The sequence below is a fragment of the Anopheles moucheti genome, chromosome 2 (assembly GCF_943734755.1).
Source record: "Anopheles moucheti chromosome 2, idAnoMoucSN_F20_07, whole genome shotgun sequence".
Classification (NCBI taxonomy): domain Eukaryota; kingdom Metazoa; phylum Arthropoda; class Insecta; order Diptera; family Culicidae; genus Anopheles; species Anopheles moucheti.
Window position 1 is genome coordinate 82,526,275 of NC_069140.1, and position 22,966 is coordinate 82,549,240.

The following is a 22,966-nucleotide window of genomic DNA, read 5'->3' on the forward strand; positions in this document are numbered from 1 at the left end:
AATTGCGTTTTGATTGTACGTATAAAACGTATAATAGTAATCTGTATAACAAAGTAATGACAGTGAAAACAAACGTTTACTTTTACAAGATACGAAAAACAGACCTGCCGCGCCACGCATTATTACAGCGTTAGCTCTCCCGCAACCTTTCCCAAAAGGGGACCCATCGAAGAAGGAAAAAAAAGCTAGTCGTATAATTAATACCTTCTTCTTAATTTCTAAACACACCAATAAACCTCCATCGTTGCCTTTGCCTGGTACGGAACACTACGTCGGACTACCTACGACGCTAGAAACGCAGCAAGTGGTAGAAGAATGAAAAAACCAACCCTCGAACCTGACACTTTTCGCCCTTATCGGGACCTGTCAGGTCCGTGTGGAAGCAAACGGACTCGGGGAAAAGGGAAGAAAAATGGTAATTTATTTGTTAGGAAACAAGCCTCTGCAGGAGTGGAATGCCAGCGGGAGGGAACTCGCACCGATGCAGCCCCTAGCGGGTGTCAAGTGTATTTGGGTTTTCTTTTCTGACGTTTTTCTTACAAGACAAAGCCAACGGCAAGGATCCGATGTTCCAATAAGGTTTTTGTACGTTGGTGTTTGCGTTTGCTCCGTGCTTGTGTTTGCTTATAAGCGGGCTAGAGTTGATTTCTTCACCAATCTGAAGGGTCTAGTTAGAATAGAAAATTCTTGTCTGGTGAACAACGATCCTCCCTGCGGTTACGATCTCGGAGATCCTTCTTTGTGCATTCCTTCGTAAATAAAGGTTTATTGGAGGTTAATATTTTATCTCGCTCAGATAGGACACGTTCTGATAGTGGAATGGACCTTAACCTGTTTGTACAATAATAGCATTTTTTTTATTCTGTGTAGTGACTTTGAAAAGGGACGATCTATTTCATGTATTTTTATATCTGTTTGCTGTCATTATCTCTGTAATGCTCCGAATGGACGAATCTGATATTCTAATTTAATCTATTATCTATACTTTTCGTTACATCAACCAAGCTGGCCCAAACCTACTGAAACATTCAAGAATTCTTCGCAAAGAATGTATTCTTCTGTGGTGTATGCTCTTTGTAATGTGTCGTTAATGAAGAAGTCCTTTAAGATATATTCTAACGTTTGAGCTCACATTTATATTCGTGGTTAAATAGAATTACTTAATAGAAAACAATAGTTTTAATTTAAAATGATTCTTGTATTTTTGGTAGAAGAAGTTGAGTTGATTTCTTGGATCTCAATATTTCTTTACTGCTCAGTATAGCCAATTCTAAAGGGCGCTTATCTAAACACGTTGTCCACATCGCCCAAGATGTCCCAAATGTTGTGAAACGCTTGTAACTCAATTCTTGAATTCTACCCAACATAAAAGTGTGTTCTACCAATAACCGCACTTCTACCGTCCTTATCTGCCAACTTGTTCGCCGTTGGTTCAAACGTTTTATGTTTCACGCCAACACAAGTGATCCGATCCGAGAGGGGACTCTCCAGATAAGGGGAAGCCATCCCATAAACTTCCCATACCCATCAGAGATCACATTACGGCGAACCTTCTCCGAACCTTCCGTATCCTTTTGGGCCACAGTTCCATTTTCGACATCTTTCGTCGAGTGTGTCACCGCCCCTAACGATGCGTCACCGATCGTTGTGCATATTGCGCCAACAATTACGCATCGTGCTTCACGCATCTCCGGCTTGATCTTGCAAAGGGGCAAATACGGAGGGCAAACGCGAGAGTGCCAGGGGGAGAGGGGGGCACAAAAAGAACCGAAAAAGGATCCATTCCTAACCAGCGACACTAATTATGCGCATTTGCGAGTCGATCTCCGTTCGCTCGTCTTTTCTTCTCCGGTTTAACGTGTTTTTTTTTTTTTGCTTAGTTCCTTTCCTCCTTAGAAAGGGTGTGTGTGTGTGTGTATGGAGGCTTTAATTCTTTTCTACTTGCGCACAACACATTGGCTACTTGTATCGGTAGGCACTGTGCCTTTTTTTGTTACATAGTTAATCTTCTTCTCCTTTCCTAAGGCACTTTTTCTTTAAGTAAAGGCGAGTAGCTCCATTAGCTAACAAAAAAAAAACCCGCGATAGAGGAAGCGGTAGAAAGAAGAAACGTACCAAAACCACAAACAAAAAACCACCCCAAAGAAAGGGGATTGGTACGAGCAGGACAAAACAATATCCATTAAATCGCGCGCTACCGACACACACATCGCGCAACCACCGAGCCGGCCCCGTTGTGCGTGAAAGAAGATGTGGAAGAGATGGTGTACAGCGGGAGAAAAAAAAAACTACCCCAACCAAGCGCACGGCAAGGAAGAAGAAGTAATAAAATCTCTCGCACGTCACACACATCGCAGCAACCGGCACGGATCATGTACACGATAGAGAAAGAGAAGGCAACTCGCGCTTGTGCCACGAAGGGTGTTTTTTTTTATTTTCGTTCGTCCTGCCCGCGTGAGAGATGGGGTTTTTTGTTTCACTCGCTCCCGCGCACACACACACACACTGGGCCGGACAGCACATTATAGTTTTATTAAGCTAAATTGGCTCGAGCTCAACACGTGATACTGATGCTGCAGGGCGCGCCATACACCTAGAGACCGCGATAGAGCGACAGAGAGAAAGCGCAAGAGGGAGGGGGAGGGGAGGGAGCGAGAAGCCGTTTGCCAGCCATCTGTTTATACGCCGGCGAGCACGTTTCCCTTTTCAATCCTCTTTATTCATCACTCTCCGGCCCTTCCCTCCCGTCTTTTTCCTGCACACTTCCTCACGAGCGACATGTTAAAAGCCTGTGCAGCACGGGCCCAACTGGCTGCCGCGCAACACGGTTCAAGCTCATCGTGGGAAAATGTCTTCCGAGCGCAAAGTTTCCCACGAAACGCGTTCTCCGTATATTGGACGAGGGGTGTTTTTTTTCTTTTTTGTTGCTTCCCCCTGTGTGTAGTGTGTGCGTGTGTGCGCGAGAGAAAGAGAGAGAGAGCGCGAGCGAGAGCGAACAGGAAGAAACAACACGACGCGCAACACGAGACACGAGCGCTGTGAGCGCGAGTGAGAAGAAGCGAGCGGAATGATTTTATTATGAATAAGCGCACTGCTGCGCGTACCACTTTTGCCACCCCTTTCTTCGCGCTTTTCTTTCCGCTGCACCTCACCCCTTACCGCGTCCCTCTAGACGACATTCGGCACAAAACTCGTGCATGCTTGAACTTAATAATTATTTTATGTTTTGATATTTAAAACCAACTGACAATTCCACTGCACGCTTCTGGCAGTGTGTGAGCGCGAGCGGGATGGCAGTAAGTGTGAGCGAGCCCGAATGCCACCATATTCAAAGCTTTTGTGGCTTACACACCCTTGTGTGCTACGTCTGTTTCGCACGTTCCAAAGAGTCGCGGCGGGACCCGGTTTTCTTTTCTCACCCTCCACCAGCCCTTCGCCCGCTCCCTATCCGCACAACATAGCAAACGATCGTGAGGTGCGGTGGTGGCAGTGCTACATTAACGATACGAAAAGCGTGTTTGGCATGCTTCAATCGGTCACCACCTCACACACCCCTGCCGGTTCGTTTTTTATTGGTTCTTCTGGCGTTTCGCGCTTGTCTGCATCGGGGGGGGGGGGGGGGGGGGGATGGTTGGGAGCACACGGTTTTCGAATCCGGTCGCAGTTGGACTCCCCCCCCCCTCTCCCCTCTCACCCCTACCACCCCTCGCGTAGACATGAATGGCACGAGCTGCGAAGGCACGAGGCAATTGACTCCGCTTTATGCTGCCGATGCTCGTTGACCTATGTATGGGGGTGGCCAAAAGGGGGGTGGTAAACGAAGGGGATGAATAATGGGTGGCATGAAGAGGAGTTCTGTTGTACGATGAATGTAGGTGGGTGGATGGAGATTGACCATCTCCACCCCCCCCCCCCCTCCTTCCTTCCCCACCACCACCCCGCCCAGTGGGGTTGTTGGACCGGCCGGAACGGGTTGCTTTCGGTTTTTTTTAAATAGACATTTATATACGCATACATATATCTCTCTCTCTCCCTACGTATTGACCGCGGCTTTGGGTCCATGGGGGTTGATTGTTTAGACGCACCATTAATGTTGCTGACACTGAAGTTCGTTATCGGTAGAAATGTCTACTCAGGGTGTTTAGTAGATGCAATGCAATGCGATCAAGTGCAGTTGCAGTTTTGCGTTGATTGAAGGATCGAGTTTTTGACACCTTGCCTTGATGAAGATAGACTAGCGTGGCACGGTCGCCTACAGCCGACTGAACGGTGAACCAGTTCCAATTAATTAATATACAAAACGATTAAGCTGAAGTGCTGAACCTTCAGAGTTGACAGACTGGACAAAGTAATGCACTTATACTGGATCACTTTGCGTGGATTTCTTGCTACTCTTTAATCTTGAAGCCACTGCAGGTGTTAAGCCAGGTAGTGTAACGTGGAGTCAAGAGAGGTCTGCGCCTTCATGATCGTACAAGACGACTCACTTCCTATGTATCCTCTTGGACTTTGCGCTATTTCTTGGATATTGTGGCCTATAAAACGCAGCTACTGAAAGGATACGACTTGGGACACACTGTGTAGTCTGATAGTTTAAGATCATTGGTGGATCAATCTCCTCGCAGGTCCTGGGCAAAATGATAGTTAACCGGGGAGAGATACTTGGGATCATTCTAATGAAACAAGATGGACTGAAGAGGACTCCACAGCCTTCCAACTTGAAACGGATTGAGCTCGGGAGGTTCTCTTGTCCATATTTTAGACCTCGAAGGTCCACTTGTAGCAAATTTTGGTGCTCCACAAACGGCGAGGACCTAAAGGCGGCCACCCATCATCTTTGTCGCACATCTTCGTTGAATGTTGGTGCTTCATACAGTGGCGGATCAAACGGTGGGCGGAGTAGGCGGCCGCCAGGGGCCTCGTCGAATGTGGGGGCCCCGAAAAAAGCTTTTTAGTACTAAAAGGTGTATAGATAAAGTCAGAAAAGTCTCAAAACGAAGGCTAGGGGGGCCCCCGAGAAACACAACAAGGGGCCCCTGGAAAAATTTGTTCGCGGCCACCCCCCCCCCCCCCACCGGGATTTTTTTTAAATTTGAGGCCCCGGCTATCATTCCGCCTAGGGCCTCCAAAGGGATTGATCCGCCACTGGCTTCATAACATCCTGGCCAAGGTTCTGTAAACGGTAAACTGTGTTTTGCTTAATGAATCTTTTGAGACAAGTCATTCATATGATTCTTTAGTGAGTGATTTATGAATCCTGAGTGCAGTAGCTGATCTAGCTCCTTGTTACGACCATTGGTGGTAATTGACGATCAGTGGAGGGGATCTGGGGATCTTTAGAGTGGGGGATCTTTAGATGATTCATGAATCTTTGAAATAGAGAAATATTTTCTTCAATCTGAGATTCACTCAACACTAGTAGCAGCCGTTTAGTAAGCCTTTCAATTAATTAGTATAGACTACCTTAGTTGGTGAAGGCAAGATCAAGACTTTTTAACGGATCGACTAGAAGACGATCCTTTTGTCGTAATTCGGCTTTCAAACGGATATATATACAGAAGACTAGGCGAAAATTTACAGAATTAACGGAAAGAAAATGTATGTCACACTGCAATAATCACCACTAGTGGCGCTCCAACTATTTTTCCGCTTGGAGCATCCAAAGAAGGCACCAGAGCTGCGCCTCAGCGCGTATCTAATACAAGGTTGTCTATTACTGCTCAGTAGTAGTAAATATTCTTCTTCAAACTTTATACTACTTTTTTGCACAAATTCTTTTTTATCTAAAGTTATATAAAGTTTTTATATAAAGTTATTTTATAGGCACATTTTATTCATGGCGGTATATTCTGTAGTAAGATTCGCACATCGCACGATAGCAAATAAATAAAACATACTATAAAGGCATCCGTTTTCCTTTCCTTTTTTTTATAATGCTGTTTGTTTTTGTTTTAATTCATCAACACATGTTTTATTTGCCATTTTAAAACTCTCGCGTCCGTTCAGCGATACTACTGTTCACAGCCACTTGTCGCGTATCGGTTACGAGATAAAAAAAAAACATTAAATGTTACTTCCGCTCGTGAAAAAGGAGAAAAATAACCGCAAATGATGATTTCGCAGTGTTTGGCCCCCAATACGGAAATGGATTTTACCGAGATAACGCGTGGTGGCGGCTGTTTTCTATACAGTCATTTTCTTATCAGGGTCGCGGTAAAGCTTATCCCAAGGATAGTCGGTTCTCTCGCGAAGTCCGATTAGTGCGTGCCATTTATTATCGTAGCTGGCAATAATGAAACGGATGCATTTAATGCTTCCTTTATTAGCACTTTATTTCACATTTGTAAATGGATTATTCGTATATCTATATCGTGCACGCGTTCGTTTGTAGCTTCGCTACTTGTAATTCAGCCTGACGCGCAGTGACGAAATATGTTTTCCTCTATGGTTTAGTAATAAATCACAAAACAATTTGGTACCCGTTTATAACATCGCTTTCGTAAGCAGTATTATTTTTTTCACATAATAATTCCAAATAGTTCAATAATGAATATCATCCTCACAATATTCCATCCTCGCCGATTTCTTGTACTTCCGGTTATAACTTTTAGCTAAACTATTTCAAAAAACATAACTCAATAAAAATGTTTAAACGCAAAATTGTCAACAAAACGTGGATAACGATATGGAGAAATTAAATGGTTCGATGAAAAGTAAAAAAAAGGTATGTAATGAAAGTTTTTTTTCTTCTAACAAAGTCAAAGATCGAAACAAAAAAGTAGTGGAAAGCACTACGGAATGGTAGGATATAGGAACTTCTCGTCGAGCATTCGTTGGTACGCAAAGACGCCCCGTTCATAGTCACTGAACAGTTGTACCTCCGGCACGAACGTTTCACCCGGTTGCGGTGGGTACGTGGACGGGACAATCCGCACGAAGAACGATTGCGCCAACACTTCCTTCAGCCGTCTGCCGACATCCTCGTCCCGCATACGCGGATTACGGCGGACACCGCTCAGCCGCACCTCGGCATTGCGCAGCGGAATGGTGCGCAACTCCTTCGAACACTTGCGCAAATCCGCAATCGCAACGGTGCCCCGGTTGAGGTGGTCTACGTACAGGACGGTCACCTCGCCATGCTCTTCGTGCACCTTTTCGACGACCGCGCGATAGTAGCGACGATCGTTCGCGTACAGTGCGAGGCACGGTTGTCCCACCTCGGCCAGGCTCGCCTGCCACTGCAGCATCCCGGACTGCGAGTTGGCGACGCGCTGCACCTTCACATCCAGGCTGGCCGAACGGAGCGAATGTCCCTCAACCTGCGGGAAGATGTGCAGCGTAAGGTTCGAGCCGTAGCTGGCAAAGTTGGCCCAAAATCCGCTCGTTCGGTTCGGGCCGATCGGTGATACGAACGAGTTCGGCGAGTCATCCGGCTCGAGTGGCGACATCTGGGTGGACGAATCGAGGTCATACGGTGTGAAGGAATGAAGCGACGTCAATGAATTCTTACTGCTAGAACTGTCGTTCGATCTATCGAAATGGTCAGCGGTATCGAGGTAGAGTCGATGGGCACGGTCTAGACCGCTACTTTCGTCATCGTCTTCGTCCGGCAGCTCGTTCGGATCTTCGAAATCTTTGTTGGTGCTGTTTTGCTCGTAGCTCGAGTCCATCTCTTCCAAGAATTGCAATAGATCCCGTTGCTCCGGTGTGTAGGACGGTGGCGAATAGCTTCGATCCGAGCCAGCATCCGTCATGGGATATTCGATTTTCCGGTACCGTTTCGATGCACGCCCATCCGGGGAGCTGGGCTCGTCTACCGTTTGTTCCACCTTTTCCACGATGCGCTTAAAACTCCCCAATCCCAACAGCGCATCTACCACATTGACGGAATCGTTGAGCCGAAACAGTTGGCACGGAATGGGATGACGAATTTTCGACTCCTCGTTGTATTTCAGCGACCAGATGAACGTGTTGACGTGTACCTGGCATAGTTGCTGTACGATCAGTCCATGACACTTCATGATTGCATCTTCCGGCCACACGCCCGTCTCCTTGCACAGTTGCTTCGGCGCAATTTCACTCAACCGAAATCGATTCGTCTGGACCGGCACCCGCCCGCAAACGATATCCTTGCGCAAATCTTCACCACGGCAGATTTCCTCATTACCGTAGTCGATAAACAGCACGCGATACTTATTGCGTTTTATGACAGCTGCGACCGTACCACGGTAAAACATCCCATCGAGATGATATTTGGCAAGGCACGGTTCTCCCGGCTTGAAGGCAGGAGGAGTTACCGGCGAAGACAGGGCACGCTTTTCTATGAAAGCACTGATCGTTTCACGTATACGGTGCAGCACTGGTTCCTGGCACATGTCGTACAGGAACACGGTTCCATCGTTACCGATGTGCGTCGGCATACCGACGAAAACGGTCTTCTCGATCTGATCACCCCTCGGCCAGTCCGTGATCGGTTCCACCGCGTCATCAACCAGCGAAAGCATGATGGCGCACGCACTGTCAATTTCCACCCGCGCTAGCCTGCCCTCGCCATTCAGTGCACCTTGCGCCGTTTCGCTGTCGTCCTCCCGTGCACCGAATGCTTCCGCTTCGGCAGAGACGGCGGCGATTTCGCGAAAAAATTGCTGCAACTTCTCGTACTCGCAGCGCATCATCGTCTCGATCGCTTCTTCCACCGACTGCAGTTCTTCCAGCGCCCCCTCACCTTTCGTGGCAAACGTACGAAAGCGCCCGGACGAATGTGCCAGCCCTCGGACGACGAGCAGCTGGTTGATGTTGCGGTATTCCGTTTTCTGCGGTGCGAGCGCTTGCCGTTCCAGCACACGCACACCCCACAGCACTACGGACAACGATTCTTTCGGGTTGGGTGCCGCACTATCTTCATTCTTTGGCCGTTTCGCATCCAACGAGATCGCGTGCTTATCGAACGAATCGATTATGCTGTTTAAGCCATCTACTGTCACCTTCTGCCAATCACTGGTCCCCCTAAGCGGTTCAATGCACGCCAATTGGCAACGGACGGCCCCGGGCTGTAGTTGCACGATGCGGGGCACCATGCGTGCCATATTGGCATGATGCACCTGCACCGTTAGGGCGAGATCGATTAGAAACGCTTCGTACAGCTCACCTTCTTCTTGTACTTCCGTAATCCGTGCACGATACCATTCGGTAGCTTTGGATTTGGATGGTGAGGTAAACACGAGGCACATATCACCGGTCGTCCAGCCGCTCTTGTTCGAGCGGTCGTCTGTGCTGTCGTCACCATCCAGCGCTTCGTCAATGTGCTGCTGTATCGCCTGGTGCAGTCCATCCAGATCGGCCTTACGCGAGCTCAACCGTACGTAGATTTCGGAGGGCGAAATCACTCTCAACAAATCGACCGGGACACGCGGATCGATTACCTTGCAGGGGGACTCTGGCGTTGCTGGAGCTGCTCCTGCTGTTGCTGCTGCTGCTGCTGCTGCTGCTGGCGTACCTTTATCACTCATCTTCCTGATGTCCGGCTTGTGTACGAGATCGCTCACTTGTGCCTCCCTTCCTGCAATGCATTCGGCGTGACCCTGTGCCACGAGCAGCTTATTGACGCACGTATCAACGTCGGATTTGTTGCGCAGATACAGCAACACACTGTACACCTTCGTTTCGTTCCACAGTGCACCAACGGTGACGGCGAACCGAAGCGTTTTGCTTTTCATCAGCATATTAAACTCGCCGATGGCATCCTCATCCCAGGCGGACGTGGCACTCTTCGGACGAATGTGCTCCAAACCGCAGCACACGGCGAGCGGATGCACGGACAGGGGGGTGCTTCCTGGTGGAAACAGATACAAATCGTTACTGCTAACCTGCATGCTTTCGCCCGTATCGAGCGCATACATCCAGCAGCATCCCGGTTCGATCTTCTCAATGCGGCCACGCAACCAAACCCGCTCACGATCGGCGGTGTCGAGCGCGAAACCACATACGATCCCTTCGTGCGGACAGAATACTTTGTACGCATTCGCCACCTGGCACATCACGTTCAGCTCTTCCTGCAGCTGGTCGAAGATGTTCTTCTTCCATTCCAGCGGCATAACATAGAAGTGATCGGGTGACTGTGAATGCGTGATACGAACGTCAAAAAACTCAAACTCCGCCAACACTGGCGCCCGCGGGATGGTACATCGCTTCTGCGCCTGGGCAGTTGCTTGATTCAACCACCACTTCAGCAGCACGAGACGGTCAGTGATTTGCGATTCGCGCACGGTAGATACCTTCTGGTCACACTGCTGCAAATTGATCAACATCGAACGCATCGACATGGGCGGATAGTAACCTTCCCAACGCATCACGTTTATCCGCGTATCGCTTGCCGGCTTCAGACTATTCTCATTAATTGGCGGTAAAAATATGTCAACCACCCGCCCGTCAGCTGTAACATCCAGTTCGTACATCAGCATTTTACGATTTCCAATGAAGTCCATCATTAGCTGATAACATTCCTCCGGACAGTACATTGCAGTGCATCCCAGCGGGACGATATTGTGCAGAGCGCATCGCATCGCTTGGGATGCGATATCGCACAGTTCTTCCGATATAGGTCGCATTTGATCGTGCCCAACGATATCTTTGTCTCCATAATCCAAATACCGCACCCTGTACGGTCCGCGCTGTTCCGACTTTGTGTGCAGTAACTCCAGTACCACCGCTCTGTACCAAAAGGTCGTATTTTCCGGCTGCACGAGGTAAACGGCACCAAGCTCAATGTTAAGGCGACGCGGTCCAGATAACAGCTTCGAATCATAATCTTCCGCCTCCTCCCTGCACAGCTCGGTGATTTTCTTCACCCCATCGTCGCACAATTCGTCCCGGACGTATATTTCGTTTGGACCTACTACGCAGGTAATCGTAACCATCGAAAAGCACCGTTTCAAGGTGTCTATTTCAGATTCTGTAAGTACGCGCCGCTCGTGTGGTTTTGTGCTAGTCTTGAAACGTTTCTTGCCGTGTGCCCTGTCTTTCAGATTATCCGTGCAGTGGCGAACACTTTCTTCAGCATGTTTGGTCCCTCGTGTTGGAATACCTTGTTCATTGAAAAGGATCGACCTAGCAACAGGCTCATGATGTCTGTTACGGACCGACAGTTTCCGTTCCCAGGTAGGATGTGCCGATACGTCCAGCCGATCGGGTTGTTCCAATGCACTGACGGCCGTTTTTTTAACGGCATGTTCCTGTTGCTTGTAACGGTCCGATTTTTGCCATGCAGAATACGTCGGTAAATTTGTATCACTTACAGTGACAGCTGGATCTACTACCACGTGCTTCTTGCTGGCGGCAAATGGTACAAGCTGCTCCATCTTATTCAGATTCGTAACCTTCAATTTGTAGCTGGCACCGAGGGTTTCGAAAAACTTATCATTCTGTGCATAAAATTTCACCAACTGGACATCACTGCTACCACCGCCCGCTGTTGACAGTTTCAACGGTTCCCTCACAAGAAACAGTTTAACCTCTTCGCTGAACTGCATCCACGTACGATCATCCTGACAGCGCGATTTGCCGAGAAAGGTCTTTAGGCGCGTATGCAATTCCTTTAACCGTTTTTTGGAAGCTGTTAAGTGTTGTTGCTGCTGCTCGATGCGCTGCTGTTGCTCGAGATATGTTTTGCGTACCAGTTGCAGTGCGCGATCCTGCTCCATCTGTAGTGCGTTGTGAAGGGCGAGAAAATGTGCATTCAGTTGCTGCACTACGTGGTCAACGTTTTCAGAATACGATTTGGCACGCTTGTGAAGCGCATGGCTTGTTTTTTCGTACGAATCAAACGCTTCTTCCAGCAGACTTCGCATCTTTTTCGTAGTGCTCATATCGCGTGTGGAAAGGGATTCTATGGACAAGGTCTGGACCGTTTCATCCAATGCCGCTGTATCCTTTGCCGGCTTTGTTTTCTTACCATCGTCCCCATAGAACAGCTCGAGATATTTCAAATCTTGCTGCATCTGAAACATCATGCCCAGCATGTAGTAGCTTGGATGCAATGCATCTGCCGCATTGTCACAGTCATCCGGAAATGGGACACGCTTGTTGCAGCGCTCACACACGATGCTATCGCTCTGGGCATGTTCACGCACACACATACCGCACAGGAGGTGCTTGCAGGACAACAGCAACGGTACCCTATTGTACAGCTCATCCGCATGGTTGGTGAATGGAAGCGAACACCTATCACACGTTGGTTCCGGAAGCCAAGTTAATGAGCGATCGGTACGTTTTAGATTATCGATGTTTATGTGCACCATTTTGCTAAAACCGATACAAATTCATATAAGCATAGGTTAATTACCATTTGTACAGACAAACCCCGACAAACAGTTAGTTCGTTCAGCTTACCTGGACCATGTGTCGATCCGATCGTTAAGCTCTCCTTTCTACTCGTCTCGTTAACAGAATCGCTGTTGGAGTAATCGTCCTTCATCCATGTACAAACTAAAAGAGAAAATAAAGCACAGAAACACCTTCAGTTAACGCTTAATTTGTTTCCATTGATCCAGACGCACGCTTAGTTCGTTTCAATTATTTCGTCCACGAAACAGTACCGCGAATAATAGAAGAATTCCTTTTGGATATTTGCTCTGCACCGGTAGATCGAAATTTACCGAAATGTCAGTTTACCCCACGTTTACAGCACACAGGGTTGAGTTCCTAAACTTGTGGATGCCTTCCAAAATGAAACCCCCATAATTTGAAACACATTGCCTAAAATAGTTTAACTAGTGTACAATTTCATAGCAAAATAATTTTAATAAAATATCACAATAGAACGCACAACAGTTGCTCAGTGAAATGTCATCGCAAACAGTCCAACACGAACGGCTGTCAACGGCAGTGCACTTTTGTTTTTCCTATTGCTTTTGTGGTGTGGTTTTGCTTTCGCTGGGGGATAGTACGCTCGTGTGTTCGTTCTGGACGGAAAGCAGTGAAATATGGAGATGAGTAAAACGATTGGAATTGCTGCCGGTGTCGCTGGGACGCTGTTCCTCGGCTATTGCATATACTTCGACCACAAACGCAGGAAGGATCCGGATTTTAAGAAAAAATTGCGCGAAAGTAAGTCCGCCACAGAAGTAGACGGTTGTGTGGTGTAACCGCTTCGGCTGCGCCATCGCACGCAACCAATGTTTGCTCGATTTCTCTTTTTTCCAATGAATGTAACGCACCGCTCGGAAAAGCAATTCAATTGTGCAGTGCAGGTTTTCGTTCCTAGCGTCTAATAACTGAATGCTATGTGTTATACTCTCCGTAGGACGAAAGGCCAAAAAGGCAGCAGCATCGACAGGGCCAAGGACAACAATCCCTAACCTGACAGATCACGAAGAAGTGCAGAGGTAGGTGAAAAGAGGGTTAACTGCTTAGAGAACCATGCGAGCGAGCAAAGGACGGGAATGTATTGATTTTCCACAAGTTTTCCATCTCGTGCGCGTGTTGTCATTTGGATGCTTTTCCTCCCAACCGTGGCCACCCCTTCGCCGCTTCTTGGAACGGTTTAGAACGGGCGACGTTTATGTAATCGGTTTGTCGATCCAGGGGTCCACGCTAATGACAACACTGTAATGTGCAAGCACATGGAACATGTTTCTCTCACATGATTTGCAAACAGAGCTTAGAAAACGATTCACTTTGATCAAAATTCTTAACCAAATGCATATATTTTGTTTAACAACAATTGTCTTTCTCCTTCGTATAGATTCTTCCTGCAGGAAATTCAAACCGGCGAAGCGCTCATTGCGGCCGGTGATATCGAGAACGGTGTGGAACATTTGGCTAATGCAATTATTGTTTGTGGTCAGCCAACGCAACTGCTACAGGTCAGTGGAAACGATTGTGACCCAACGGAATGTGTCGTAATGCCTTACACGTTTTATGTTTTGTAGGTCCTCCAGCAAACGCTGCCAGCTCAGGTGTTCGCACTGCTGATCACCCGCATGCGACAGTACGGCAGTCAATCGAGCGAGAACGAGCGGAGCAAGCTTCAGGACATGAACGATGATTTGGAGTAAGGAAAAACCGGCCGTGTCTAGTTGTTGTGGGTCTTTAAAGTAGTTAAGATCGTCACGAAAAAAAAGGAAGAAAAAAAACCGAGAGCCGTAGGAACACCAAGAGCCCTTTTTCATCCTACACCTCCTTATAAATATAAAACTGCCTAACCGGGATTAAAGCAGCAGCAAATATCGTCGTAAACTAATCGAACATTTGTTACGCATCGCTAATTGTCACCATCATAACCCACTTCCCGTTGAGGTTCATCAGCTACCTGAGAAAATTTCCTCGCACGGAAACTAAACTACACGGACCTGGCAGGGATGATCACTTCCGTCACGCTTCTTACCTTCCTTTGCGCTCGATTCCCATTCTCGAGCACCACGACGGCGTAAATTCGTAACCTATTCGTAGTAGAACTAAATCAGTTTAGATATAATGATAAAACAAACAAAGAACACCTACACACACGGACATTAAAGGCAAGACATCTATTTTGCGTAGATACACGGAAAAAGCGCGTGTTGTTTCTCATTCTCCGCTCGTAACATCATCTGTAAAGGTTCTTACGGTAATGGAAAAGCACCATTTAAAAGGTGAGGTTCATCTCAGTTCCAATCAGTAACGCCAGTAAACGTTCATACATTCATTTCCAGTTTGAAACGTTAATAGTTCCCCATTTTAAAAGCATTTACACAGAGCTAGGAAAATGCATTATTTGTTCGCATTCTAAATGCGCAGACTTCAGCATTAATTTGTGACCGTGTGCTTCCCATCTTCCCAACCCGATCCTCAAGTTAAAATTCTGCCCCAGGAATAATGTACGCACACGCTCATTTATGCCAAACTGAAAAGAGAACCCTCCCCCGGGGGCATTGTTTGCAAGCTCTGCTACATACGATGGTGGAGCACGGAATAGAAAACGGAAACGGATATAAAACGAAGGCAAAGCTAACCACCATTTTTGTGAAGGGTGCAACTACTTGTTGAAGCAGATACATGAACTATATGAGCAACTGATAGCTTTTCGGGAGAATAAAGGATATCCAGTGTTATTTCATGAAACACGTTTAGCGTTGAAAGCGAAAGTGTGTGATTTTAGCTTCTAAAACTCAACCATCTCCATCGCGGTAGTAATGGGAAAGGTGAGAAAGATCAAAATGGAACTGTTACATTCACTGTCCTATTCGTTGCGGTCAGGTCGGGAGGCTAAAGGTTTTGATAAAAAAAATGTGGGAAGAGCCCATAGTTCTAAGTGCATATTGTTCTTCTTGGACACGTCATATTCCTTTTTTATCAGGTGTTTCAACCGCTTCGCGGCCTTGGCCTGTTGCAGGAGTCCTCTTTAGGCTGCTCACGGTCAAGAGCTTTCATCAGCCAATACGTATTTGCGGCCTTTCTTCCGGCCGCATCAAAGCCATTACTCCCTGTCAATTTAAACCTACCATGCCTCCTCTATCCATGTGGACTACCTGAAAGGACTTTACGGGATAGATCATCCTGCGTCATTCTCATGACGTGACCAGCCCACCGCAGCCTGGCAAATCTAATCCACTGCCACTCATACGGAATCAAAAGCCTTTCTAAGCATCCATATATACGCAAGTTCTATAGTGACCTTTGACCCATGATAGGTGACATTTTGGACGACTTCCTTCTGTACGTCACCGCTGCGTAGGTGATAAGTATCCGCTACGTAGGGGAGCCGTAAAACAATGATTTTTCTGTCAGCCACATAAGCCACATGTCCTGGATTAACTTGGATTGAGAAGATGATCCCCGAAGATTCTGGTGCTTGAAGATTGCTTTGATCACCTACTGCTGCCAAACCGGCCTACTATGCCCAACAGATCAGCCAGCTCGTAGTCTACTCTTCTTTTCCTGGCTATCGAGGATTGCCTGACGTATCACAGTGCGATGTATGCTACATGGTGGAGTCTGCGGGGTCATAAGACTTCATATAGACAGAGGATTTAATTTCTTAACTCGTTTTCCGAAGTTACGATCGTAATGATATAACAGAAGACCCTCCTCTACTACTCGTCGTCCAGATCGTCGCCGACAAGTGATATTTTGCTCCTCGGATTGGGCCCTATCACAGAGCCAGTACAAATGTTTTTATTTTCTCGCACGGGTTGCGAATCCGGCGTGTCCGATAAGTAATAGGAACAGATGTGCAAGCGTTGAATTAGAACATCGAAAACCCAGTGTCGGTTGGCGCACTATTTATAACTCGTTTTTGTATATTGTGAACCATTTCCATGCGTATCGTGCCGACTGCATAAGCGCCAACCCGACATGCGTGCCATAGTTTATTCCAGAAGAAAAGGATAGCTCGGAGCATTGTGGGTTCATCTCTCTGCCCATCATTTTCGAATTTCAACACCAAAAAAAAGAAAGAACAGGTGGAACGTTAGCCAACGACATACTAGATTGGACATTCTATATCACCAGGCGGGGGTGTGTGTGTGGATGTATTTTTATCTGAATTTAAACGGTTTCTTGCCGAGGCGGACAATCGGTGCCGATAGCCGACAATATTGCTTACCCTGTGTCCAGAGCAAACTTCGCTATCGCTCGCTTGTTTCGCTCCATGCCTTCCCTGTTTGGGACGTTGGTGCGAAAGGGCAAAACTTTATCAGGATCGAAACCGTATTAACCATTAAACAATTGGGCCCTATTGCGTGCATTCTTTCACCGAATACTGATCTGCCCCACGCCGATGTGTGTGCAGTACGCGCGATATATGCTGTGTTTAGCGTGTGGCCATTCGCATTAGTGTAGCCGTGTGTTTAGTGTGTCACGTTCCATCGTCGGATGCAGAGCGAAACGCATCAACAGTTTGTGCGGACATTGCGGAAGTGTATGCAACCAAAAATAGCAACGTAAACGATCGATTTCGGACGCGATCGCCCACTCGGTCTGGAGTCGAAATTTGCGAACACACGGTGGCCATTTTTCCATTGCCCTTTTCGTGTGGTGTAAGTGTCAAGAAGAACTACTACTACTGGTAGTATTAGTAGTAGTACGTTTCTAGCGCATTATCACGTGCCTGCAGTGCCTTTTGCGTTATCGTGTCCCTTTGTTTAGGTTTGTTGTAGGTGTTTCTATTCTCATTACGCACAAGTTGCGCATGTACGCAGACCCGGAAATATGCCTTCCTACTTGCTGATGAGTTTAGTGGTTCTGGTGTGCTGTAGTGCACCGATCTGTCCGGCCGATACGATACCAATTTTCCCATCGGATAGACTGTCCATCGCCGAAGGCGGAGGTTTTCTCGTCTTTCTAAACCCGAACGGTGGAACCGAATTGCGGAAAGCCGCGGTAACCGTTGGCCACTGGATTCATTGCTCCGTGTCAGTGAACAATGTGCAGTACAGCTTGGACAGTGATCAGATACATCGGATCGGTGAAAAAACTACCGTCGAGCGGTACGACACGGAACGGTGTGGCATACGGGTGAAGAACCTGCAAAAACCGCTCGAAACCCACTGGACTTTGTATGGCACCGATCAAGATGGTGGCGACCGAACAGGTGTTCTCGAAGTGACCGTTTTGTGTGAGTAAAAATGTGAGATATTTTTAAAACCGATTTCATCTTAATGCAATAATACAATCTTTTTCTAAAACATATCCCCAGCATTAAAGTTTATCGATGAGCTAAATGTTACCGTAAGTGGAACCAGTTCAATGGCGACTGTTAACTGTCCGGATAGGGATAGTTCCAGGTACTGTCGTATCGTCGATGCGGAACAAGCAGTGTACGAATCCTGCTCCAAATCGTTCGATCTTACGCAGCAGATCAGCCACTTCTGGTGCCACGTAATGTTCTGGGGCGCAATGACGGAAAGGATCACAAAGATTAATCTGTTCGTGGATGGTAAGACGTTCGCCCGAGACGGGCCGAGACAATCTCTCGGACAATCGCTGTATCATCCACTCGTTAATCGTTTTTTAATTGCAGAAGATGATCGCGACGTTAAGACAACGGTGGAGGAAACGGAGGACCATATTGTGCTGTCTTGCCAGTACCGCTCGTCGGTTTCGCTGTGCCGCGCCTTATCGGAAACAGATAATCGCCAGTACTTGTTGCTTGATGGTCAGCTCACCGGCCGCTACTCGGCGTACAATACGAAGTATCTATTTCTGTGTCGCATTATGAAAGCCCAATTCCAGGGTCAACTGAGATCGCGTTGAGGGTCGCCTCGACAACGAGGACCATGTACTGAAAGTTATTAATTATAATTGTATTAATTTTTATTTGCAGAATTTCGAAAGGACTCTGTTCGTTGGAAATCAAAAAACCGCTTGCACCGGCGGACGTTGGCGTGTGGCGCATCTTTCAACAGCTAAACCCATCCGACTACACCGGGTGTGTGTTTGACGTTAAGGGTAGACGGTTCTCCAGAGGACGTACCGTCCGTACGCGCAGTTCCCCCGTTAAAAGCAGCCGACTGGAGCTGGCAGCAACCAACATTGAAATTTTCCATGATCCTCGCTCGTCTACCACTACGGTGCAGGAGCTGTCCTGCGAGGTACCGTACGCCCTCGACTACTGCTACCTTTCCGGGCCGAAAGGCAGCGATTATACACCGCAACGGTTTGATCGCTTCAAATCGCTCGGTATCTGTCGGTTTGAGGTTACCAACATTACGAGCGGCATGTGGGCTTGCGGCATTAACGATCTCGATGGTGCGGAAGATCATCTCACGTACTACAACGTGAGTGTGTTTCAGCAACCGGGGAAACCCGTTACCGGCCAGCTAACTGCCAGCACAGGTGATCGCGAACAGCGACTGCTCTGTCGCACGATACTAGACCTCCCGATCGATATCTGCCGGTTTGTCGCACCGTCCGGAGAGGTGCACGGTGTGTCGAACCAGATGAAACCATCGGCTGACGCACGGTACAGGTACTACGGGCAGGGATTGCGCGAGGGTGAATGTGGGCTGGTGATAACGGAGCTGCGGGAAAAGGACATTGGCTGGTGGAAGTGTTTGTTCAAGGTGCACGGACGGGAGTACGAAATAGCGATGGAGATTGTTGAAGAAGGTGAGGTAATGAATGTTTTTCATCCATTTCAATGATCACCCATTGTCCGCATTTTGCACGTAACGTCTTTCATCACAGACGCGCCGGGAACTCGGCCAAAAAGGTAACCTTTCTTTTCTTTTATTTCTTGCACCGCAGCTATGAGTGTCGGTGTGATAATAGGGATCAGTATTGCGGCCACTGTAGTGCTTGGTATCATCGGAGTCTTCGCCTATCGGAAGCTGAATCAACGTTACACCGGACCATCCTATACTGTTTCGTCTAGCATGACGAACGTATCGAATGGTTCGCATCAGTCTTGAATGAAAAAGGACAAACAAATCCCGGTGTCGCGTGTTGTACTGAGTTTGTCTGAGTGCGTGTTCTTGTTTTTGTGTGTCCAATGTTCTTTCTTCGAGTCGAACCAAATAAATGTTTTGCTTACAGAGCATTGTAGACCTCTCCAAACATTCACGACTAAAGGCTCCTATCAAAAGGTTCACTAAGCACAACGCTACATTACACTAGTTGTATCTTGTGTACGCACATGTAAAAGATAGTTCCTGTTGACAAAATTTAACCTCAAAATTGTCCTACAAAAATCCGAGAAAACTTGTATCAGACTAAAGAACAGGGACCGACCAATTTCTACCTTTTGACCTCTCTAATAGGCCTTTCAAGAATAGTATGAGTAAGGTATAATCGAGAAGAATGAACGATGTAGACTTTAGTCAACTGACCTCATCGGTGATGAGTACTCCAGTTGGGTTATCAAACATTGGAGTGACGTCAAAAAGAAGGTAGTCATGAAATCTTTCAAAAACTGTGTAATATCCAGAATCCCACGTCCCGACTTACATGAGAATGGTAACACCTGTTAAGTAAAGCCATTAATTTAGGGGCAAATCTATTGGAAGCCCTGACTCTCAATTTATTACGAAATATTGCTATAATCCGTCGTTCGTGATCCCAACATGAGCAGGGTGCGTGCAAACTTGCCCTTATGCCGGCAGCACAGCAGACGTGCACAGACGAGAAACACTAGACCACAAACCAGATAAACCGCGTTGCGGAACAGTGTCTTTCGCCGCAGCCATGAACGATAATCGTCGTAGCGCTGGAAACGGTTCCGGTACGTACTCTCCAGCTCGAAGCTGCTCCGTGCCGGGAAGAGGCTGAGATAGAAATCCTCCAGCAGCGCTCTGACGAGCTGGTTCTCTTCCGGCCGATCGTAGCTCAGGTTATCGTTTATGCAGTTAAACTTTTTTGGTGTTTTGCGCAGTTCGTCGAGCGCGTCGACGACCTGTGTGATGTTGGAGGTCAGCATTTTGAAGTTGCTGTACATTCCCGTTTTGGGGCAGACGTGATACTGATAGCGCGGTACCTTCCCGAAGTTGATTATCATCATATCGGCAAGCTCGGAGCAGGCCACCACCATTGCTTTCGTTACCGTTGGCTGCAGTGGGATGAAACGATCAATCGAAACGACGATGGACGAATAAATTCGACGGTTACTCACAATTGTGGAATCCTCGTAGCGTTCGTATACCAAGGTGGGATACGTCTGGCGCTGTTCTTGCTGGTGTTCCAGTGGAAGAAAATTGTTCTGCCGTAGGGAGCAGTTGGTGACGACTTCCTCGAAGTACCGAACGGCCGACCAATCAAGCGGAAGATTGTACACCTTCGTCAGAAGCGTTCGAATTTCTCGATCTGACCAAGTGCTGCCAGAAAAGGTCACGATTACATTACAGTTTAATTATGGCACAAAGAAAAACCTACCCAGATGCATCCGTATCGAAGTCATCAAAGATATCCCCAGCAGTTTTGTTGGTGTATTCGCTCATCAGGAAATGGTAGTAGCTGAACGCATACTGCATATCGTCTTTCGCCCGAAATCGGTGCCGCTTTGTAACGAGAAACTCGTCCGCGAAGCGCTCCAGCATTCGTTCGATAATTTGTACATCCAGCAGGAGGCCCACGTGCGCCAGCACCTTCCGACTGTGGAAACCATACGCTCGATTAAACACCCGGTTCGTGTGGATCAGGGAGTGTGCGTAGATGTCCTGTGAATTAGAGGCGGAATTTCCACCGATCGAAGGCAACTGTCCTTCCTGCGGTTTAATGCTGACCGTTCGATTCTGTCCCAGTGGGCCCTGTTGTTCAGCTGAACGATGATGACCCCGAGCCTGGCTACGAAGTTTTGCCTGGCGTTTCTTTAACTTCATCTTTTCTTTATTGTACCGCTCGACGAGCTGGCGCGTGGAAGTGCTGCTTCCGTTACTATTTTTCATTCGAAACATTTCGTGAATATCACGAATATTTTCCGAGTTTCGGACATTGCCGGGCGGAATGCGGGGAAACATTTTCGGAACATCGATAAACATTTGGTCATGCTCCACCACGTTCGGTTCCATCCCATCGTCCGGTGCGGACACATCTTCGTAATCGTGCAGCTTATGCGGCCCGTCGCGTTCCGTTTTGTAATCCGGATGATCACAGTCCCCACCGTCGAACTGACACTCCTCCACATAGCAATCACGATCGCACGATCCATCACCCACGAACATCCACGGACAGTCGGGCGCACAGTCCGGAAGGATCCAGGCTGTGAAAATTTTCACACCTTCCGTGAGCGTTTGCAGATCGTCCGGCTCGAGTGGTGCGCCAAGAAACATGTCATCGTTCAGATAAAGGAACCGTCTCGATAGTCCCGGTATGCGGTGTATGAACGTTTCGATGCTGGGACTGGAAAACGTGGGCAGGATCGTGTTCTCATCCGCAATGTCAGCATGCGGTACGATTTGGACACGTGGATTTTCCAGATTTAGCCAGCACGGCACCTGTCCGTTCGTTACTATATACACATTCCGTATCCATGGGGCAAATTTTTCCAGCGAACGTAGCGAATATCGTAGTTCATTTTTATCGTCGAATCGGGCATTATCTCGCATCGCAGAATAGCGATCGAACTCCTCCAGAAACTGAGGATCACTTCCATTAACCCACGTATATACTACATCTATAACTTCGTAGCTATTTTGGCAAGCAGCTTTGGACGTATGCTGCAAAATACAGGAAACCAGAAAAAAACAGTAATGAGAGGTTAGATTCATCTTCGACGCGCGTCTACCATTACGTACCGTTACAAGTAGGTTAACAACGACGTAGCACAGTACCAACAGAGCTAGTACGGTAACCACGGAGCAGTACCGGTACCGGAGCTTGCCGTTCTTTAGACCGGAAGCACAGAACCACCGAGTGAATCGTTTCATTCCACGTGATACTCTACGGCGCTCCATTCGGGGTGGATGTTACGAGCACGCTGTTGCACAGCACGGCCACTGTCGCTCATGATGTCTGGGGAAAAACTTTATCCCTTACCAATAGAGATCACTTGTAGTTTGTTGAGGGAAACTGTAAAGTGAAACTTTTTAAAAGGCGTAAGCGATAAACGCGCGTTTACCATGTTTTGGTAACAACACTTACCTAAACGATACATCCGCTGTAAGGAACAATAACAACAATAGACATCACAACAAACACCTTGTGTCAGGAGTTTCGTACATTTTTCTGCTGACTTCGTCTGTTGCAAACGTCGTGCTGCTGGCAGTTTTGTATTTAAATTATCATGCAGCAAATTTCATTATTTGCAGTACATTAACAAAACGATAAATGGTGTAAATATTATCGCGTACGCTCAATTTCGATACCGAACAAACGGCGGCTGAATGCCGGTTGAAGAAAGGATGATGAGTAGATTTTTCATCGGGCTGTGCTGGACGCGACATTGCCATGCGTTGTTTCGATTTTCTTTTATTGTTTTTGTCATTCTTGAGGAAATATTTTCAAAACACCAAGACAAATTGAATATGCGCTGTATTGTGTGAACGCAAAATTAGCA

General features: G+C 47.4%; 4 protein-coding genes across 5 annotated transcripts; 2 read left to right on the forward strand and 2 right to left on the reverse strand.

Moving 5' to 3' along the window:
- Positions 1-5,974: 5,974 nt before the first annotated feature.
- On the reverse strand, positions 5,975-12,302 carry LOC128305955 (uncharacterized). Its single transcript, XM_053045713.1, has one exon. The coding sequence runs from the start codon at positions 12,294-12,296 to the stop codon at positions 6,792-6,794; it is 5,505 nt and encodes a 1,834-aa protein (XP_052901673.1). The 5' UTR covers positions 12,297-12,302; the 3' UTR covers positions 5,975-6,791.
- A 622-nt stretch (positions 12,303-12,924) lies between these two features.
- LOC128297284 (mitochondrial import receptor subunit TOM20 homolog) lies at positions 12,925-15,116 on the forward strand. The gene is made up of 4 exons (XM_053033281.1): positions 12,925-13,104; positions 13,301-13,382; positions 13,742-13,862; positions 13,929-15,116. Exons 1-4 carry the CDS (start codon positions 12,981-12,983, stop codon positions 14,052-14,054), a joined length of 453 nt encoding a protein of 150 aa, XP_052889241.1. The 5' UTR covers positions 12,925-12,980; the 3' UTR covers positions 14,055-15,116.
- Positions 15,117-16,524: 1,408 nt separating this feature from the next.
- On the forward strand, positions 16,525-19,548 carry LOC128309975 (uncharacterized). Of its 2 annotated transcripts, none has more exons than XM_053032134.1 (5): positions 16,525-17,593; positions 17,675-17,914; positions 17,999-18,170; positions 18,302-19,091; positions 19,225-19,360. In XM_053032134.1, exons 1-5 carry the CDS (start codon positions 17,188-17,190, stop codon positions 19,228-19,230), a joined length of 1,614 nt encoding a protein of 537 aa, XP_052888094.1. In that variant the 5' UTR covers positions 16,525-17,187; the 3' UTR covers positions 19,231-19,360. The 2 variants fall into 2 exon arrangements, with proteins under 2 accessions (XP_052888094.1, XP_052902848.1); XM_053046888.1 differs by having other exon boundaries at positions 16,532-17,593; positions 18,302-19,086; positions 19,225-19,548.
- A 413-nt stretch (positions 19,549-19,961) lies between these two features.
- On the reverse strand, positions 19,962-22,686 carry LOC128310635 (N-acetylglucosamine-1-phosphotransferase subunits alpha/beta). Its single transcript, XM_053047325.1, has 5 exons — positions 22,552-22,686; positions 22,206-22,479; positions 20,845-22,127; positions 20,585-20,786; positions 19,962-20,521 (listed from the first exon to the last, which is right to left on the reverse strand). Exons 2-5 carry the CDS (start codon positions 22,362-22,364, stop codon positions 20,000-20,002), a joined length of 2,166 nt encoding a protein of 721 aa, XP_052903285.1. The 5' UTR covers positions 22,365-22,479; positions 22,552-22,686; the 3' UTR covers positions 19,962-19,999.
- Between the last annotated feature and the right edge of the window lie 280 nt (positions 22,687-22,966).

Excerpts from the sequence above, each read along its gene's own strand:
- LOC128305955 (XM_053045713.1), bottom strand. The coding sequence starts at position 12,296 with ATGGTGCACATAAACATCGATAATCTAAAACGTACCGATCGCTCATTA.
- LOC128297284 (XM_053033281.1), top strand. The coding sequence starts at position 12,981 with ATGGAGATGAGTAAAACGATTGGAATTGCTGCCGGTGTCGCTGGGACG. Across the intron at positions 13,383-13,741 it reads GATCACGAAGAAGTGCAGAG|ATTCTTCCTGCAGGAAATTC; the intron begins GTAGGTGAAAAG and ends TCCTTCGTATAG. Across the intron at positions 13,863-13,928 it reads AGCCAACGCAACTGCTACAG|GTCCTCCAGCAAACGCTGCC; the intron begins GTCAGTGGAAAC and ends TATGTTTTGTAG.
- LOC128309975 (XM_053046888.1), top strand. The coding sequence starts at position 17,188 with ATGCCTTCCTACTTGCTGATGAGTTTAGTGGTTCTGGTGTGCTGTAGT. Across the intron at positions 18,171-18,301 it reads TACTCGGCGTACAATACGAA|AATTTCGAAAGGACTCTGTT; the intron begins GTATCTATTTCT and ends TTTTATTTGCAG. Across the intron at positions 19,087-19,224 it reads GATGGAGATTGTTGAAGAAG|CTATGAGTGTCGGTGTGATA; the intron begins GTGAGGTAATGA and ends CTTGCACCGCAG.
- LOC128310635 (XM_053047325.1), bottom strand. The coding sequence starts at position 22,364 with ATGGAGCGCCGTAGAGTATCACGTGGAATGAAACGATTCACTCGGTGG. Across the intron at positions 22,128-22,205 it reads TTGTTAACCTACTTGTAACG|CATACGTCCAAAGCTGCTTG; the intron begins GTACGTAATGGT and ends TGTATTTTGCAG. Across the intron at positions 20,522-20,584 it reads GCTACGAGGATTCCACAATT|CCAACGGTAACGAAAGCAAT; the intron begins GTGAGTAACCGT and ends ATCCCACTGCAG.